The 15,891-nt window shown below is 44.6% G+C and overlaps 1 protein-coding gene across 2 annotated transcripts in view; it reads left to right on the forward strand.

The window, feature by feature from the left end:
- Window positions 1-15,891, forward strand: part of SAMD7 (sterile alpha motif domain containing 7) — a 219,440-nt gene that overhangs the window by 83,127 nt on the left and 120,422 nt on the right. For both annotated transcript variants that reach the window (XM_069618538.1, XM_069618539.1), the window contains exon 5: window positions 12,845-12,923. In XM_069618538.1, coding sequence (XP_069474639.1) covers window positions 12,845-12,923 — 79 coding nt within the window. The remainder of the gene's footprint in view (window positions 1-12,844; window positions 12,924-15,891) is intronic.

Below are 15,891 nucleotides of genomic sequence, written 5' to 3' on the forward strand. Positions count from 1 at the left end.
CTAAGGCGTTTAAGACAGGGGTATCCCTTAGAGATATTATGCTAACGTCAGACTGGTCGAATGATTGAACATTTAAAGAGTTTTATTTCAAGCCGACCGAGAGTTTAGCGGTCGCAGTGTTGGGAAGCTTTGAACAAGCATAATGCTTGCCTCCCGTCTTGTCTTGGAATAAAGATTACCCCTTCTAACTGCGCAGGGAGTATTAATTCTATTAAAGACTAGGAGGCGAGCATTAAATTCCCACCCAAGCTATGTATTGCGCAGAAAATGAAGAACAATTGATGTAGGAGAGTGGCAGACGTAATCGCCTGGAGTCGAGGAAGTTCGACATTCGGTTTGAAGTGATCTAAGTCTTTGCTAGTTGCAGGACTTTGTGTGGAGTTAAAGAGTGACATTTCAGAGCAAGTAAAAGAGATGAGGAGCTCAGGGACAGGAAGTGGTCATAGCTGAACTGAGAGTGAGATGGACTACAGAGACTATGGGGATTGTAGTTTCAAAGGAAGAAAAGTCTGTTGAGACATTTTTCAGTATTTGTTATTGGTTTTATTAGTTTGTTGAAACTGCTGAGGAGTAGTAAAATAAAGAAGTTAAAGCATAATGCTCACCTCCTAGTCTTTAATAGAATTCATACTCCCTGCACAGTTAGCAGGGGTCATCTTTATTGAAGCAGTTTCCATCTCTAAATGCACATCAATTGCATATTTTTTGCGAAAACATTCTTGTAGATGTTTTGCTGCATTTTTTAATTCAAGGCTTGCAAAATCTACTGTCCCTCTCGTATTGGCAAGGAGATTTTATGAAGGGCGGGTACTATTTGCATTATACTCGACCTTGCTGTCAGGTATGGGGATGTTTGAAACTTGTATATGACATTTACCGCACACAAATCTTGTTTGCAGTAAATGGCCGCTACGTTTTACTGTGCATGGCTGGCCTTTTGGTGGCAACTTTGCACCAAATATGTGTGCTTGTGGTGACATGCACTATTTTACAGAAAGCACTGGTAAATATTGTGTCACCGTCACAATGGGGCAAGTGCATTTCTCTTAGGTTGAGTATGTTAACTAAGGTCTAGTGGGATTTTTAAGCATTTGCGAGGCCTGTAAATACTTATTTTATTATCATCTGTAAAAGTTGAATTTGCTTTTGCTGATCCATAAGTTTTTGCTGTGCAAACTCGCTATGCTGTTTGCGCCATATGTTACTGGATTCCGTATTTCCCATCCCATGTACAGTGAGAACTCTTAGTTTGCTCTCATTATTAGCATTGTGTACACATCAAATATACACGTCTTTGTGCACCGAGATTTCACTGAAAAGGCTTCATATGCACAGCCACTCCAAATTACTTATACCAAGCTTTCTGATTACTCTGTGATTAATCAGCATCATTTGGAGTATAATTTCTTAACATTTTCTCTGTGTGTATTTTAGTTTGTGTGTCTTTCACAACTTTGAAGCAACCACAACAGCCTGCATCATGGGTATGAGGAGCAATAGAGACTCATCTCACCAGCCCAGATGCTAGGGCAGCGCACGGGTATTTGTGTATGTCTTTGTTGAAACTGGGAGCTACAAAACTAAGGATTGTGGCTAATGTGTATTACAAACAAGACATCTAGAAAAGGCCCTGTAGTAAACCAGCATAGCCTTTTCTTGCCACTCGTTTCCTGCATTCACAATAAGTTGGCACCAATCATGAAATGCAACATTGAAACTATGGAGATCAAGTTGGTGCACTTGGGCTTTGACTTTAGTAGACAAATCATTCTTCCAGATTATGATTTTACATTCAGTATTTTTGTATTTATGATTAGGGTTCTTTATAGAATGCCCGCTCACCTGAGTGTGTCCTAGTGCTGACTGAGGCGTCGATTCCGCAAGGGAAGGAAATTAGTAAAAGAGCCAAGTTTTCAGGGACTTCTTGAAAGCCACGTGGATGGTTTTTCCTAATGAAGAACTTAACGCGTTGAGGGGCTGAATGCCCTGCAATCTGTATATATGGATTACACTGCTAAAAGATGTTTGTTCATGAGCTCTTTCCATTACAGTTAATACATTAAAATATTATAACTTCTAATAAAATAGGAGATCTATTTGAAAAGTAAGTAAAACCTTTTTACAAGTAAAATAAGCAACGGTTACCTGATTAAAGACATTGAGGGCCTGGTTCACTGAGCGTTTTCCTATCGGATTGCACCATTACAAAACGCTTCTTTGAATCAGGCCGAGTGTGTTAGGTGTCCTCTAAGGTACATTAAGTGAAAATTGCACAGTTACAATTTGTGCGAAGGGTGCTGCTGTTCCAGGTTGGAAGCTCTGTCCCACCTGACGTGAAACGAGAGAAGGAAGGAAGCCCCCACCCACTCCTCCGACGTGCCTGACAATTGTTAATTCCTGGTTTGGAGCCTTCGCGGCGGAGCCTGCTGCGAAGGGTGCTGCTGTTCCAAACTGTTGTGAAGGGCTAGAAAGCCTCGTTTTTTTTCTTTGTATTAAGTTGTTTTTGTTGATATTCAATTTTTTCAACAGAATTGTTACATCAGTCATTGTCATTATCTTAACATTTTCAACAATTACCACAGGTTTAAATTCACATTACTTGTTTGCTTTAGATTGTTTAAGAGTGGATATGGTTATTAAATACATAAACAGGTTCAGTGAGAGTAGTGATTAAATGAATTATTCTTCAGTGAGTTATTCAACCTGAAATAAAAGATAATGTTATAAAAGACTTATCACAGTTATAAAAACGAGATAAAAACTATTAGTACCCGGCGAGGGCACAATCAGAAAGAAAGAGCCATTCTGATTGGCCCTCGCCGAGGCATAAACCGGCTGAGAATCCTTTGATTCTCAGCCAGGATTCTAGCCACCTTGTCCTCACCAGCGGGCATGGCAGCCCCTCAGCCAATGAGGAGGCTCGAAGCGGAGCCTCTCCACTCCGAGCCTCCCCACGGCTGAGAGGCTGCCTTCGCCCCCCGCCGGGGACTCAGATAAGGTTTTTTTTTTTCCTTTCCTCCCTCCTCCCATCTCCCTGCCCTCCCCACCCCACCCCACTTACCTTCTATCCCTTCCTTGGTTCCGGTGGGGGACGATGGCAGCCATCCACGCTCTGAGCCTCCACATGGCTGGAGTCTTCCATCGTCCTCCGCCGGAGTCCGAAATATGTTTTTTTTGTCGTTTTTTTTCCCTTCCCCTCCCTGCCCCTCCCTTCCACCCTCCCAACCCCACTTACCTTTTTTTTTTCGGGAGTGGACGCGTTCGGAACGCTTCTGTTTCCAGCGCGTCCACTCCCGACGCAGTCCGTTTTCCCTTTCGCGGCGGCCATTTTCTTTGTCTTTTTTTTTTCACACGAAACGCTGCAGCGCAGTTTTTGCGGGTGTACTAATAGCTATATGCCCCTCGCGGCGGGGGCATTACTGACTCAGGTAATGCCCAGGGGCCTTCGTTAACTGTTGATATGTTCAGTGAGATGTTATTTGCATTGAATATATAGATCCACGTTGTCTCCTTGGTCAATAATTGGAACTCTTTCAGATGTTTGAAAAAGGCTATGTTTCTTGAATCTGACAATGAAGAACATCCGTATTTGAATGTTGAAGAGTTTCCTGGTGTTCTTGTATTTTGCAAAATCTGCATCTTGTGTCGGGCTTTACATTTCAAACAAATGAAGCTAATCTAGTCCTTGTTGGCCAAAGATTTAGGCGCAGTGGAAGTATTGCACTGGCGTAAGCCGAGTCAAGGAATTTGTTTAAATATGAGGGAAGAGAATGCACAGATTTGGGAAGGAAAGCACCAGATTTAAATTTAGCATAAGTGTTGCATATTTCCCAAGTATTGGACCAGTCCCACCACCAGAGTTTCAATTTTGCCTTGTCGGGTGCTACCAGGAGTAGGTCTAAGGATATATCCGCATCTTCCAAGTTTTTTAATTAATAAAATGATGTCTAATTTGTCAAATTGAATTTGTGATGGTAGATCAGGTGGTTTAGTAAGCGGAATGGTTGGGTATGTTATTGTGGTAAACAAGAGTGTGCTAAAGTGCTTGATCCACGATTGTTCAATAGTGTTAAGCAACAGAGATTGAGTTGTATTCGTAGTAGAATCATTTATCAAGTTCAGAATTTCTGAAGCTGATTGATGCATTAATACAGACAGCATGGATTCTGATTCAATCTGTCTTTTGTTTGCTGAGATTTGATTTATTTGGTTCCTATAATTAGTTCTCAGATTTTTCCTCTGTTGCTTGTGAGTGAGAGGAGAAAGAGATGTCAATGCTTCTTGCATTTTTTTTTTATGGTCATGAACGTCTGGTAGAAAGTTATATTTATGTTTAAATATTGGACGAGCATAGTTATGATGGGAACAGGTAAAAACTTTCAAAAATTCTGTATAGTTAGGCTCCTTTGTTAGGTCTTCATGTGTGAAAGCCTGGAATAGCCGGTGCGTTAGTGAAGCTAGTACAGGAGGCCGCCAATATAGGCGATTTCGACTTTGATTGAGTGACACTGGATGTACATAATGAGTTTGAGGCACTGTAATATGAGGGATCCATTCAACCTCCCAGATTTGATGGTCACTCGCCGTATTTGGAACTATCTTGAAGGTGGCAACACGATTATTCGCATTAGTGGATATAAAAACATAGGGCCTCATTACGAGTATGCCGGTCCAGTAACAACTGTGCCGGTAAGCTACTGGCACCGTTGTTACTGGACCGGCATACTCCAAGTTCTGCGAGCGGGTGCCTTTCAGCCTGCCAGGTCTGACCAGGTGGGCGGAACGGCACCCGCTCGCAGAACTTGACGGTAGCACCGGCACTATTCATCAATGGTGCCGGTGCTAACGTCCTCGCCATTCCCATTGAGTCCAATGGGATTCCATGGGAATGGGGAGTAATTTTTTCCGGCGCCCGGCAATGGGGAATTACCGGGACTGCCGGGGCTATAATGCCCCGGTAAGTCCCCTTTGCCAGTCGCCAGAAAAAAAATTACTCCAGCGGCAGCCGTGCTGTTTTTACCGGCACAACTACTGCCGGACTCATAATGAGGCCCATAGTCTGTTGTAGAGTAAAGGGAGCATCTTGACCAGGTGGGGTCTGGAGGAGTGTCTAAATTAGACGATCCATTTAACATAACATTTCTAGTTTCCATAAGCGCCATCCATTTGATTGCTCGTGATTTACAGTGTTTAACATCTGATGATAAGCAATTAACGTTAGAATCACCTGCTATGATCGTGGTTTGGATCTGAGGGTCAAGTAAGATTGAATCAAGAGTTGATTCTGTCAACTGAAGAAACTGAGACTCGTCAGTCGTTAAGGGTTCCAGTAAATATTTACTAGGGCTGTTTTAGGATAAAAAGGGGGATATGGGTTTAAGCATGTCATCTTCGCTAGCTGGATGCCTGAATGGGGAGAGGAGCAGTTGTCTAGCTGAAGTTGTGATTGAATTCTTACCGCAGTCAGCAAACCTGCTGATGGTCGCCCTCTCTGAGCTTTGATTGCTGGAACATAAGAGATTTGGTGATCTGGCCATGTTGGTTCTGTTGTAAGTCAGGTCTCTTGAAGCATGACGACATCATATTGACTAAGGGAGCTAGCTTTAGGAGATAAAAGATGCATAAACTCTCTTGTGTTCCAAACACCCAATGTACACGAATGAGAAGGCGGGTGAATGTCATGCTAATTGATAGACCGATTGGCAGTGATTTCAGTGATTTCAGAAAGCCAACCCCATCTAGACTTGGGGCGAGTTGGAGGTAAGTGTTGATTACGTTCTTTAGTCAGGGCCGTTGACGCTTGACATTTACAACAACCTTGATTGATTGAATGAGAATCAGGCTCAGAATCTAAAACTAAAGATTTTTTCAGTTGATGCAGATGAGAATTAGTTTGTTTCACCGCAGGTGCATATGTCCTAATTTCTATGAAAAGACCTTGTTGTTCTAGGTCATATCGGGATTGCCATATTATGTTCTTTATCATCCAGAAGGAATGCTTAGCTCCACCACATCAAAGTTAACAGGATCTAGAAATGTAACTTATTCAATGTCGGTAGACTTTATTATACTCAAGACCCACAATAGAGTGAACGATAGCAATACTGATCTGTTGGGAATATGGATCACTTCTCAGTCTATCAAGCATGGTTATGATTATTGTATTTGAGTCTAATCTTTTAGTCTGCCTAGGGTTTGAATCAGCTGTATTTAGGGAGGACTTCTCAGATACAATCAGTGGTTGATTGATAATCGACTGAGGTAAAGTGATAGTCTGGATTGGGCTGGGTTTATCTAGAACCTGCTATACATCGGGAATGGTGGGGATGTCCTTTGGGGGTGAACAGAGAGTGGCAGCCCATTTGTCTGCTAAGGTTTTGAGGGATGAGTGTTCAATATCGATGTTGACACAAAAGGTTTGTTTCGGCTAGCCCAATGAAACCTGGGTACAGTGAAGGCTCTGATGTACAATATCTGTCAATGGTAATGTAGATATAGAGTACACCAATAGATCCATCAGGTCGGCTTCATTGGTAGGTGAACCTGAAGGCTGCTCAGTTATAGATGGTAAAACAAACATCAATTACATCCTCATTCACGTTACGACTATCAGCAGTACCTTTACCTGCTGGTGGGTGACACGAAGGAAGGAGAGCAGAGATTATCCGTGCCACAGGTTGGTTGTCCACCTCAATTACTTCGTCGTCATCATTATTGATGGTTACCGAGAGGCTCTGTTTAGGAATCTTAGATTTTTAATAAACATCTTAGTTTTCTGGTTCAGATTTTTTTTATTAGGTACGGATACATTTTTAGTTTTTTTAGTGGTCTCTTTAGGAGTGTCACCATTCTATGTATTACCTTTTTTTCCTCTTTTTATCTTTTTTCTTCCCCTTAGTTGGTTTGGCTGGAAAACATCAAATAAGGGTATTTTAGTACAATCGTTTTCTAATGTCACCACTGGGGATGGATAGATGTTGGTGTCTCCCAGATGAGACAAAGGTGGGGGATAATAAGATACCTGGGGGTGGCAAGGACTGTTTGGGCAATCTAGTGCTCTCCGTCCCGGACACATTTATAGGCAAAACAGGTAAAGATATATTGGGTGCAGAGTGCTGGAAAGGGACAGTGTTCATATTAGAAGTAGACACAAGAATAAGTTTTGCGGCAATCCAATCTACTTTAGCTACTAAGGATTGAAGAAGGGCAGTATGTGATGCTGCCTTTTGATCAATGAATGCATAAAGTTTGGTCAACGTGAAGATGCTAGAGTTTATAGCAGCGAGTACAGTTTCCAGAGAGGTGGATGACGGAAATCCAAATGATGGTCTTGGTGCTGGTTTAAAAAAAGAAGCCACCAACGATGAATCTGAATCTGTGTGGGACATGCTTCCAGCTGGATCATCGTTGGTATACAGATTAGGAGAGTTCGAGAGTCTGGAAGCAAGTCCATCAACGGAGTGAAGAGTCTGTGATTCCGAAGCAAATTGCGTGGAGGTTTGCGGATGAAGAATAGAGTGACTCTCCGCAGATAGGGGTACGCTGCTCGTAAGGTCTCGAGTGGTAGAAGGGAGGTAGTTCATGGATGATGAGATCTGAGTAGCATTATTCCTAACAACTTAGGAGTATAGTTGCGGTATTAAGGTTGAGTTTAGTGTATGAATGGTTGCATGCACTTCAAGAGGCCGTAAGGGGTCTAGAATAGCAGTGGGAGTATGAAAAAAGTCAGATTCTTGTTTTACGTTGCCTGGGGTCGTGCATGCTTCCATAGCAATGTCAGATAACATACCGGTAGGATTGAAAGGGACGACAGTTCGAGGCACTGAAGCAGAGTTGAGCGAGGTAAGATCTCTGGGAAAGGTAATTGTAGGTTTTAAATTTGGACCAAGGATTTAGTCGTCCTTTAAGCCTGCGCGGAAGTTTCTGAGATCTGCGCTGGAGTATTGAGGCTTTGGTGGAGATTGGCCACAGGGGGTCACTGCACAAACTTAGGATTGAGGTACAACTCGGGGGTGTTTATTGAGGTTTAGCATGGTAGAGTGAGGCACATCAGTCGTGAGTCTGAAGGCTGCCATTAGGAGTAGCAGGTAACACAAACTTAAGGCGAGAGGTTTACGAAATAAGGTTTCAACTTATGGGTGATATGCAGGGTAACGGGAGTACTTTAGATCAGAGGGTGGGCACAGCCACACAGCACACAGCATGTGGCACCACGCTCTGCAGTCCGCACTCGACAGACTCTCCGCAGTGTATTTTAGTGGGATCACAGGGAGTTGGGCATGGCTATGAAGAGAATTTAAAAGAGGTAGAAATCAAGAGATTTTAATGAAATAACTACAGAAATTAGTTTTGGCAAGGATCTACACAGAGGTTGTAAATACCCTGGTTGCAATTTGAAGTTGAATGGGAAAGATTCCAAACAATCGATCGTGATCACGAATAAGTCAAAATCCAAAGCGCGTGGTCCAGCAGAACAGCAGTCTACACTCGACAGGCACTCCGCAGTGAGCATGAGCTGGTGCGGTGCACACGCCCGCCTGTATTTCAGTTGATTCACAGGAAGGTCGGGAGTTGCCTGATTGCAAGTTGAAGTTGAATGGGAAAGATTCAAACGAATGATTGTGATCACAAAAAAGTCAATCCAAAGCGCGTGGTGCAGCGGGTCCAGCAGAACAGCAATCTGCACTTGACAGGCACTCCGCAGTGCGCGCCTCCTATGCCTTACCTATGATCCATTGACTCCATTGACTCTGTTTTTGAAGCTTGAATGAACCCTCTGACATAAGAGTGAAGCACTAAGCAGGTAGTAAGGTGCTTCAACTTTTTCAAGGTAACCCTGTGTAGACCGGTGTTCAGCGCTGCCTATGGCTGACAGAATGCTTGCAAGTACAGGATGCCTGGTGTGGCGGGGTGTCAGTGTGGTGTATGTGGAGGCATGTTGCGGTCCGCTGATCTACGGGATCAGCTGGCAGCACTGGAGTGAGGACTGTACATGAATATCGATCATGATTATAGAGTGCGGGGCTGCAAGCTAATGGATCAGAAGCCCAGAGTAAAGAAGAAGCTCTGTGCAGAGCAAGCTGCCATTTAAATCAGTTAAATCAGGTGACACGCTGTTTAGGTTGGGCTGGGTTCTTGCCCCTTCTTACTCCCCAGGTCTCCCCTGCTGCCAAAGACTGCCATGACCTTGACTCTTGATCCCCACAAGTCCACCTGAAAAATAAATACCAGTCCTTATACTACCTCTCCCCCATCCCTGCCCCATCTAACCAAGTAAAAAGGAACATTTTGATTGTCAAGCGGAAAATGGCATTGAAGCCCTCTGTGTCACGCCCCTGCGGAGACCATGGTCTCTGTGGCATAGATGGTCTCTTAGACGGATTGCGGCCATCTTTACTCCCAAGATGGCCGCCGCTACGGATGGTGTGGGTCTAGGTTTACACCAGGACCGCCCCCCGGCTCCGGAGCCGGTTCATCTGTTCCTGCAGACAACGCGCGGACGCGTTGCTACTCTTCCACAACAACGCTTCACCTGACTCCTTCTCCCAAATCTTGCACGACATCGGAGACTCGAGTGGACTCTCTCAGACTCACTCGTTACAAGCTGAACCTCACTGATCGGTTTGCTAGTGAGAATTTCTCCCTGGCGAGCGAAACAGGGATATGCGGGGTCCGATCCGCAGCATTGAGATTTGAGAATCGTTCTCTTTTGGGAACGGCCTCAAGGTTACTCCTATCTGAGTCTTATCGGAAGATCTGCAATATAGCTCGATAAGTGGTACCCCCTTTCCGATCAGGTACTCTTCGTTTTCTCTACCCATATTCTGCTTTCTAGTTTCCCTTCTTAAACTTACCACTTTCCTCTGTCTTTATTCAGACGGCTCCCCTTCAGCGGATAGTCCGGGTACCAAGAACCTCTCCAGACAGACGACATCCATCCAGAGCATCGACACAGGGTTTTCTTCCCCAGAGGGTTTCCCTGGGGTCCTTCCCCTCCTTACTCCTTGTGTTGTGGGCGGAGGAAGGGTCTCAGGGAGGCACTCGTTCTCTACCCCTATCGGAATCTTTCTGAAGAAGGCAGCTTAGGAAGGAGAACGACTGGTGTTTCTCTAAGGTAACCTTTTGGTGTTATTCAAATTACTTGTAAATTATCTACTTATTACACTCTGTTACTGGTGCATTTGGTGTGGAAAAGAAAAAGACTCTGCTCCAAAGCCCCATAAGAGTCACAGGGGAAGCGAATATGCTAATCAATTAAATCAACCAGTTCTTGGGCACCAATCAGGATGCTTGGGGTGGTAACAAAAAAGCCAAGGATAAAGAGGTTGAGGATCGGTTGCGGTTGAGCTGACTGCAGTAACTCTGTGTGCCGGGTCGTTGATGCCCCCATGACGAATGAGGCAGCAGGCTCACCATTGGTTGAGGGTGTGTCCAGGGGATTGCCTACCACCTATGGCGGAACTAACTTATGTCCAGGGGACCCTGGCGGTGCAGGCATCATTATCTCAACCATCCACCTCTACCTCAGGAGGCCATGCATTTGAATATATTTTTGGTGGCTAGGTGAAACTAGCCTGACCCTCCAGACTTATGCAACACCCCCAAAATCATTTGCATTACACTAGGTGCGGGCGAAGGTGACAACATACAAAACAGGACTTGCACAGCAGTGAATTGCGAAGTTGATGCCTTCCAAAATGTGTCGTCCCAGGGAGAACTGATGGTTAGGACATATCCCAATGGAGACATTGGAGACGTTGTGACCACAACGATGTTGGACTTGCCACGTGAACTCGATTTAGAATCTATTGCATTGTCACTTCCCATGGTTGCCGAAAGTCTACCCACATGTACGGAGGACGGGGGAAAGTGGAGAATGTGGACAATGTAGGACTTGCAGAGAACGGCCCAGTTATTGCTCCTGGCCTAGTTGCTGTGCATACCCTGTTCTCTGTTGCAAAGGAGGCATCTGAGGCTAGTGTTTGTAGTGGGTGTAAGTGCAGTCATGTTTTAACTGAGCTGGCAGACTTAAAGAGGTTACGCCTGGACCTCCTAGACGCCCAAGGTAAGGAGGGGCATAGGGAGGAGTCACAAGTAAGATCAGATGATGCCCAATGAGATTTAAAAGCACCAGTAGCAATAGACTCCGAAAATCCCAATTGCTTAACCAGCTTCAACTTGGTTGGTCTAGGGCCCAATGGGGGATTTACAGAGAGGACAGGTAACAATAGTGTACAGACGGCGATGGAACGACAGGTCAACATCCACTCTGTCACCATAGCCTCCACCCCCAGATTTCCGTCCCATGTAATGCAATGATGCCTCCCAGCCCCCAAAGTCCAGCTAGTGGGCTGATGGCACTCCTAGTGCCAAATGAATGGCTTATAAACCAGCCAGAGAGAATGGTCATGTGGCATCCAATTGTGACCCTTATGGTCCCCGTTCATGGGCCCACGAATTACATCATGGAAAGGGCATGCCAGACACTAAGAGGAACAAAGGGATGTTGGGGGCAGGGAGGGGTTGTATTCTGGCAAAATGTCCCCAAGCTTGCCCCTGATCATTTAGAAACAAGGGAAGGTCTGAATAACAAAAGCACTAATTGGTGGCTCTGTGTAGTACGCGGCTCTTCATTTGTAAACCGTGAGGACATTGTAAATTTCATCAGAATCCAATCTCTGGGGGAAAGCAGTTTTGACCATATTCGGATCAGCTTCAGGGTTCAGAGAACAGCAAATGGGATCTTGGGCTTTGATGTGAAATGTCGCCCGGTGCAAAACAGCATGATTAGAAGCAGACCTAACTTTACATGCAATAATGTCAGCCCCCTTGGAATAAGATCATATCCCCCCGTGCTTTCTGGCACCAATGTAGTGCCACTGGGGATAAGAGTACCAGGGAACCCCACTCGAACAATCAAAACTGTTTCTCAGGTTCAGTTGAAGAGAAGTTAGTGGGATCCCCGAAATTGCTGATTAAAGGGGCGAGCCTTGGCCTTTCGGTAATCGGTTTCACTGTACTCAGACAATATGTACATTTAATTTAGTTTTTTCTATCTGTATGTAATGGGATGTACTTTCATGACTTCATGGCCGAATAAAGTTATTGATGAGGAATTTACGACTACAAAAATGCTTTGTGAATCATCCCCAATACGATTTAAAAGTGACAAAGGTATTCTTAGCAGCAACGTTAGGAGAAAATGTACTCTAAATAAACATTAAACTGGGAATTAAAATATTTCAATTTCCCACTGAACTCTGAAAAAGGATTTTCTCCTCTCTCCCATCCTGGTTACTATTCCTTATCCCATCAAACATACCACATCCGTCAAATTTATTCTTTCCATCTCTTCTGCTTATACTCTTATCTTATAACAGTTTACAAACCGCTCTACCATAACCCCTGCAACACAACACGTTTCTTCTTATGAACCAATGAATCAAGTCACTGTTTTTAACGGCACAGAAAATTGATATAACAGTATTTTATGAGATTTCAACTATATTAAACTTTTCCCATTTTAACCGGGAAGGAAAGTCTTTCCGCATTTATTTGTAATTGTTTGACTTTTACGATTATACTTTTTTTAAAGTATTTCTGGCAAATTCAAAGAAGAGCCAATAATACATGTATTGATATTCTTGCCATGAGATACATGTTAATAAATGATAGCTTTATGTGGTGCATTCTACATTATTAAATGTCCTTATCATGCTTCCATCCTAATAGTATTGCCAGATTCTCTGACTTTATAAGCAAGTCATCAGATAATTCATCAGGTACTGCACAATACCTAATTCCTTCTTCTTTCTTTCTTGCACACTGTTGTTTTCTTATCAAGGGTATGGGTTTGTCCAGCCAGATTCAATGGAGGCTATGGCCAGAAGGCAGGAGCTGGTCCAGAAGCAAAACATGGCAAGGTAAGGGATTTCAACCGTGCAAAGAAACATGGTAAGGATTTTAGCGCATCAGAGTACAGGAGGGCTTTTTAAAATAGTGTCATCTGATTTTTTTTACAAATTTGAAAGAATCCAATGATTCATCGGTACATATAATGCCAGGAATGGCAAATATACTACTTTGACAAAAGCGCTTTGCCGTCAGAAACCTGCTACACAAAAATCGCTCTCAGGGTGAAATGTAACTTATAACAAAAAGTAATAATTGTAAGTCAGCGGTGGATGATACTAACTGCATATGTGGAAACCTCGAGAAGCTTTCCAATTCCCACAGTTCGTTTTGTTGGCGCATCATTTGAATGCAGGTGCACAACCGTGTTATATTACTACACACAAAATAGTGCAGACAAGTGAGAAATTCATACAAGTAGTAGTGCAAAGGTAAGTACACATTTCGTATGTTTGTAAGTGTAAAGGCAGATGTGACTTACCTACCTAGTATGTTAATGCAAGGACAAGTGCTAATTATATACCTCTATAATTCGTGCAAAGGCAAGAGGGCCCCCTTTGGCATTATGCTTGCTTTGCACCCTCGGCAGCGAGGGCTCACTTAAGGTGCTATGGGCCTCATTACGAGTGTGGCGGCCTGGAAACAAGGGTGCCGGTAAACTTACCGGCACCCTTGTTTCTGGGCCGCCACACTACAAGTCTGCCTGCCGGGACTTCTGCGCCCGGCCGGTCTGATCCTGCCAGGTGGAGCAGCCCCTGTAGGCAGAGTTGTCATGGAAGTAGCGGCACCGCTAGCAACGGTGCCGGTGCTTCCGAGTCCCCCGCCTGACTTCCTGCTCTGCCACGACTTTAATGTCCTGGTTGAACCAGGAAGTCAGATGGCGGATCCGGTGTTACGGGTACAGCAGCAACCCGCTGGTAGCACCGGCAGTTTAACGCTGTACTCGTAATGAGGCCCTATCTGTTGGTGATAGAAGAGGGGCACTACAAAGGTCACCTGAGATCTACACACACATTCTTGAAAATTGATGCACTCACCTCCTAGTGATTATTTGAAAATGCCTCTGCCTACCATAAATGGGGCTGTTAGGAGCCCCGGATAGTGACTGCGATATCGTCACATGCCCTATTGCCTTAACATAAATAGCATGTCACTATAAAACAATCAATAACTCTACACCATAGAGATAATAAACTCTCAAATCTGCATGTAAATTGATTTAATTAGAGAGCAGGATTACCACGTTTGTTAAATTGTGCTCACAACTGTATGCAAACGGGCCCAATGAATACATTGATGGCTCATAAGCTCACACACGTGGCAGAGGAATGTTTCAAGGCTCCCTCCACCTAGCTAGACTGATCCTGAGGGGTTCGTTTTTGAAATGATGTTTCGTGAGGTTTGTGGAAACCTGAGAGCCAGCAGTGCCCTACCCGCCCAACCACAATGAACATAGGAATATTAGGGAACTTAAATAATGAGAGAATGGTTACGGAGTGTGGAGCCCTCATTCTTTGAGAACAGTGCTTGTGACTATATAACGGATTGCTAGGGCCCTAACTAATTAGTCTCTGTCCTTCTTTGTTTGTCAGATATTTTAAAGCTCACCTCTCTAGCACTAAACCTTCACCAAGGGTTCTGCCCGGGCTAGATCACAAGCAGTCTCCCTCTTGAGTCACCTCCATCAGAGGCTGAGAGCCACCCAATCCAACACAGGAGGGATGGGAGCCACCTGGAGGGATAGGAGCCCCAGGAGCTTTCACAAAGGAAAAGGGCCCCCAATCCTGGGACACATTGGGCCTCATTCCGAGGTTGGAGGTAGCCATGGTGCTATTAGCACCATGGCTACCCCCTTACTGCATACCCGTTCCGGGTTCCTTGAATGGGGACTTACCGGGTCATTCCAACCTTGGAGTACCCGGTATTTCCCCATTCAGGGAAACCATCCCCATTCCCACTCGAGCCCCCATAGGGCTCAATGGGAATGGGGAGGGAGCTAATAACGGGTCCGTTAATAACGGACCCGTTATTAGCTCTCTGGTCCTTTAGCGGGTCCCGCTAAGGGAGGCTGGTTTTACCAGCCACCCTTAGCGGGACCCGCTAAAGGACCTCGGAATGCGGCGATAAGGGGTTAACGGCACCGGCATCCTTACCGGCGCCGCTAACCCCTTACCGCCGCACTGGGAATGAGGCCCATTCAGTTCCTCCCTTACCATAATCCCAACTACTCTTCTCATGCTCCAGTCACCTTCTCCCCTCCTGTCGCTACAATCGTTGGTTCTGTCCTCCTGTCATTCAGTCTCCTATCAATGGACTCTCCATTGTAACATAATCTCTGGACGCCCCTAAAGGTGAGAACTCTGTAACTACCATCAGAGTAGGTTGTCCAATTAAACACCAGCAATGTCCTTCACTGGTCCAGAGAGCCAGGAGAATTTACATTATTATTATTATTATTATTATTATTATTATTATTATTATTATTATTATTATTATTATTATTATTATTATTATTATGTGTATTTATTGACAGATGTATACAACAGTACAGATGCATAACAGAGTGCTTTTCAGAGGTAACAAAAGAACAGATATACAGTGGGGGGCGACATGATGACGTAGCTGTTGAGGAGAAGAGACTCCTTAAAGAGGTGGGTCTTGAGTTCTTTTCCAAATTGCAGAAGCGTGGGTGCAAGTCTGATGCTGACAGAGAGGAGGTCCCATAGCCTTGTGGCATAGGCAGAGAAGGCTTGTTTTCTTGGTCCTTTTCTTTTTGCAGCAGCAGATTTCAAGTCTGCATGTGTCCTGGCTTCTGGTAGTGCGCTGTCCACCGGAGATGCAGAGTTTCTCTGCGAGGTAGCTGGGTAGATGGAGGACAACTACCTGATGCAGCAGGACTTCAAGGTGATTTGCGTGTGCAGTGGGAGCCAGTGAACGTCAATGAGGGCCGGGGGGATGTGAGTTAGGACCAGTGCTTGA

This window comes from Ambystoma mexicanum, chromosome 10, assembly GCF_040938575.1.
Source record: "Ambystoma mexicanum isolate Mex_15411 chromosome 10, UKY_AmexF1_1, whole genome shotgun sequence".
In the NCBI taxonomy this organism is placed as follows: Eukaryota; Metazoa; Chordata; class Amphibia; order Caudata; family Ambystomatidae; genus Ambystoma; species Ambystoma mexicanum.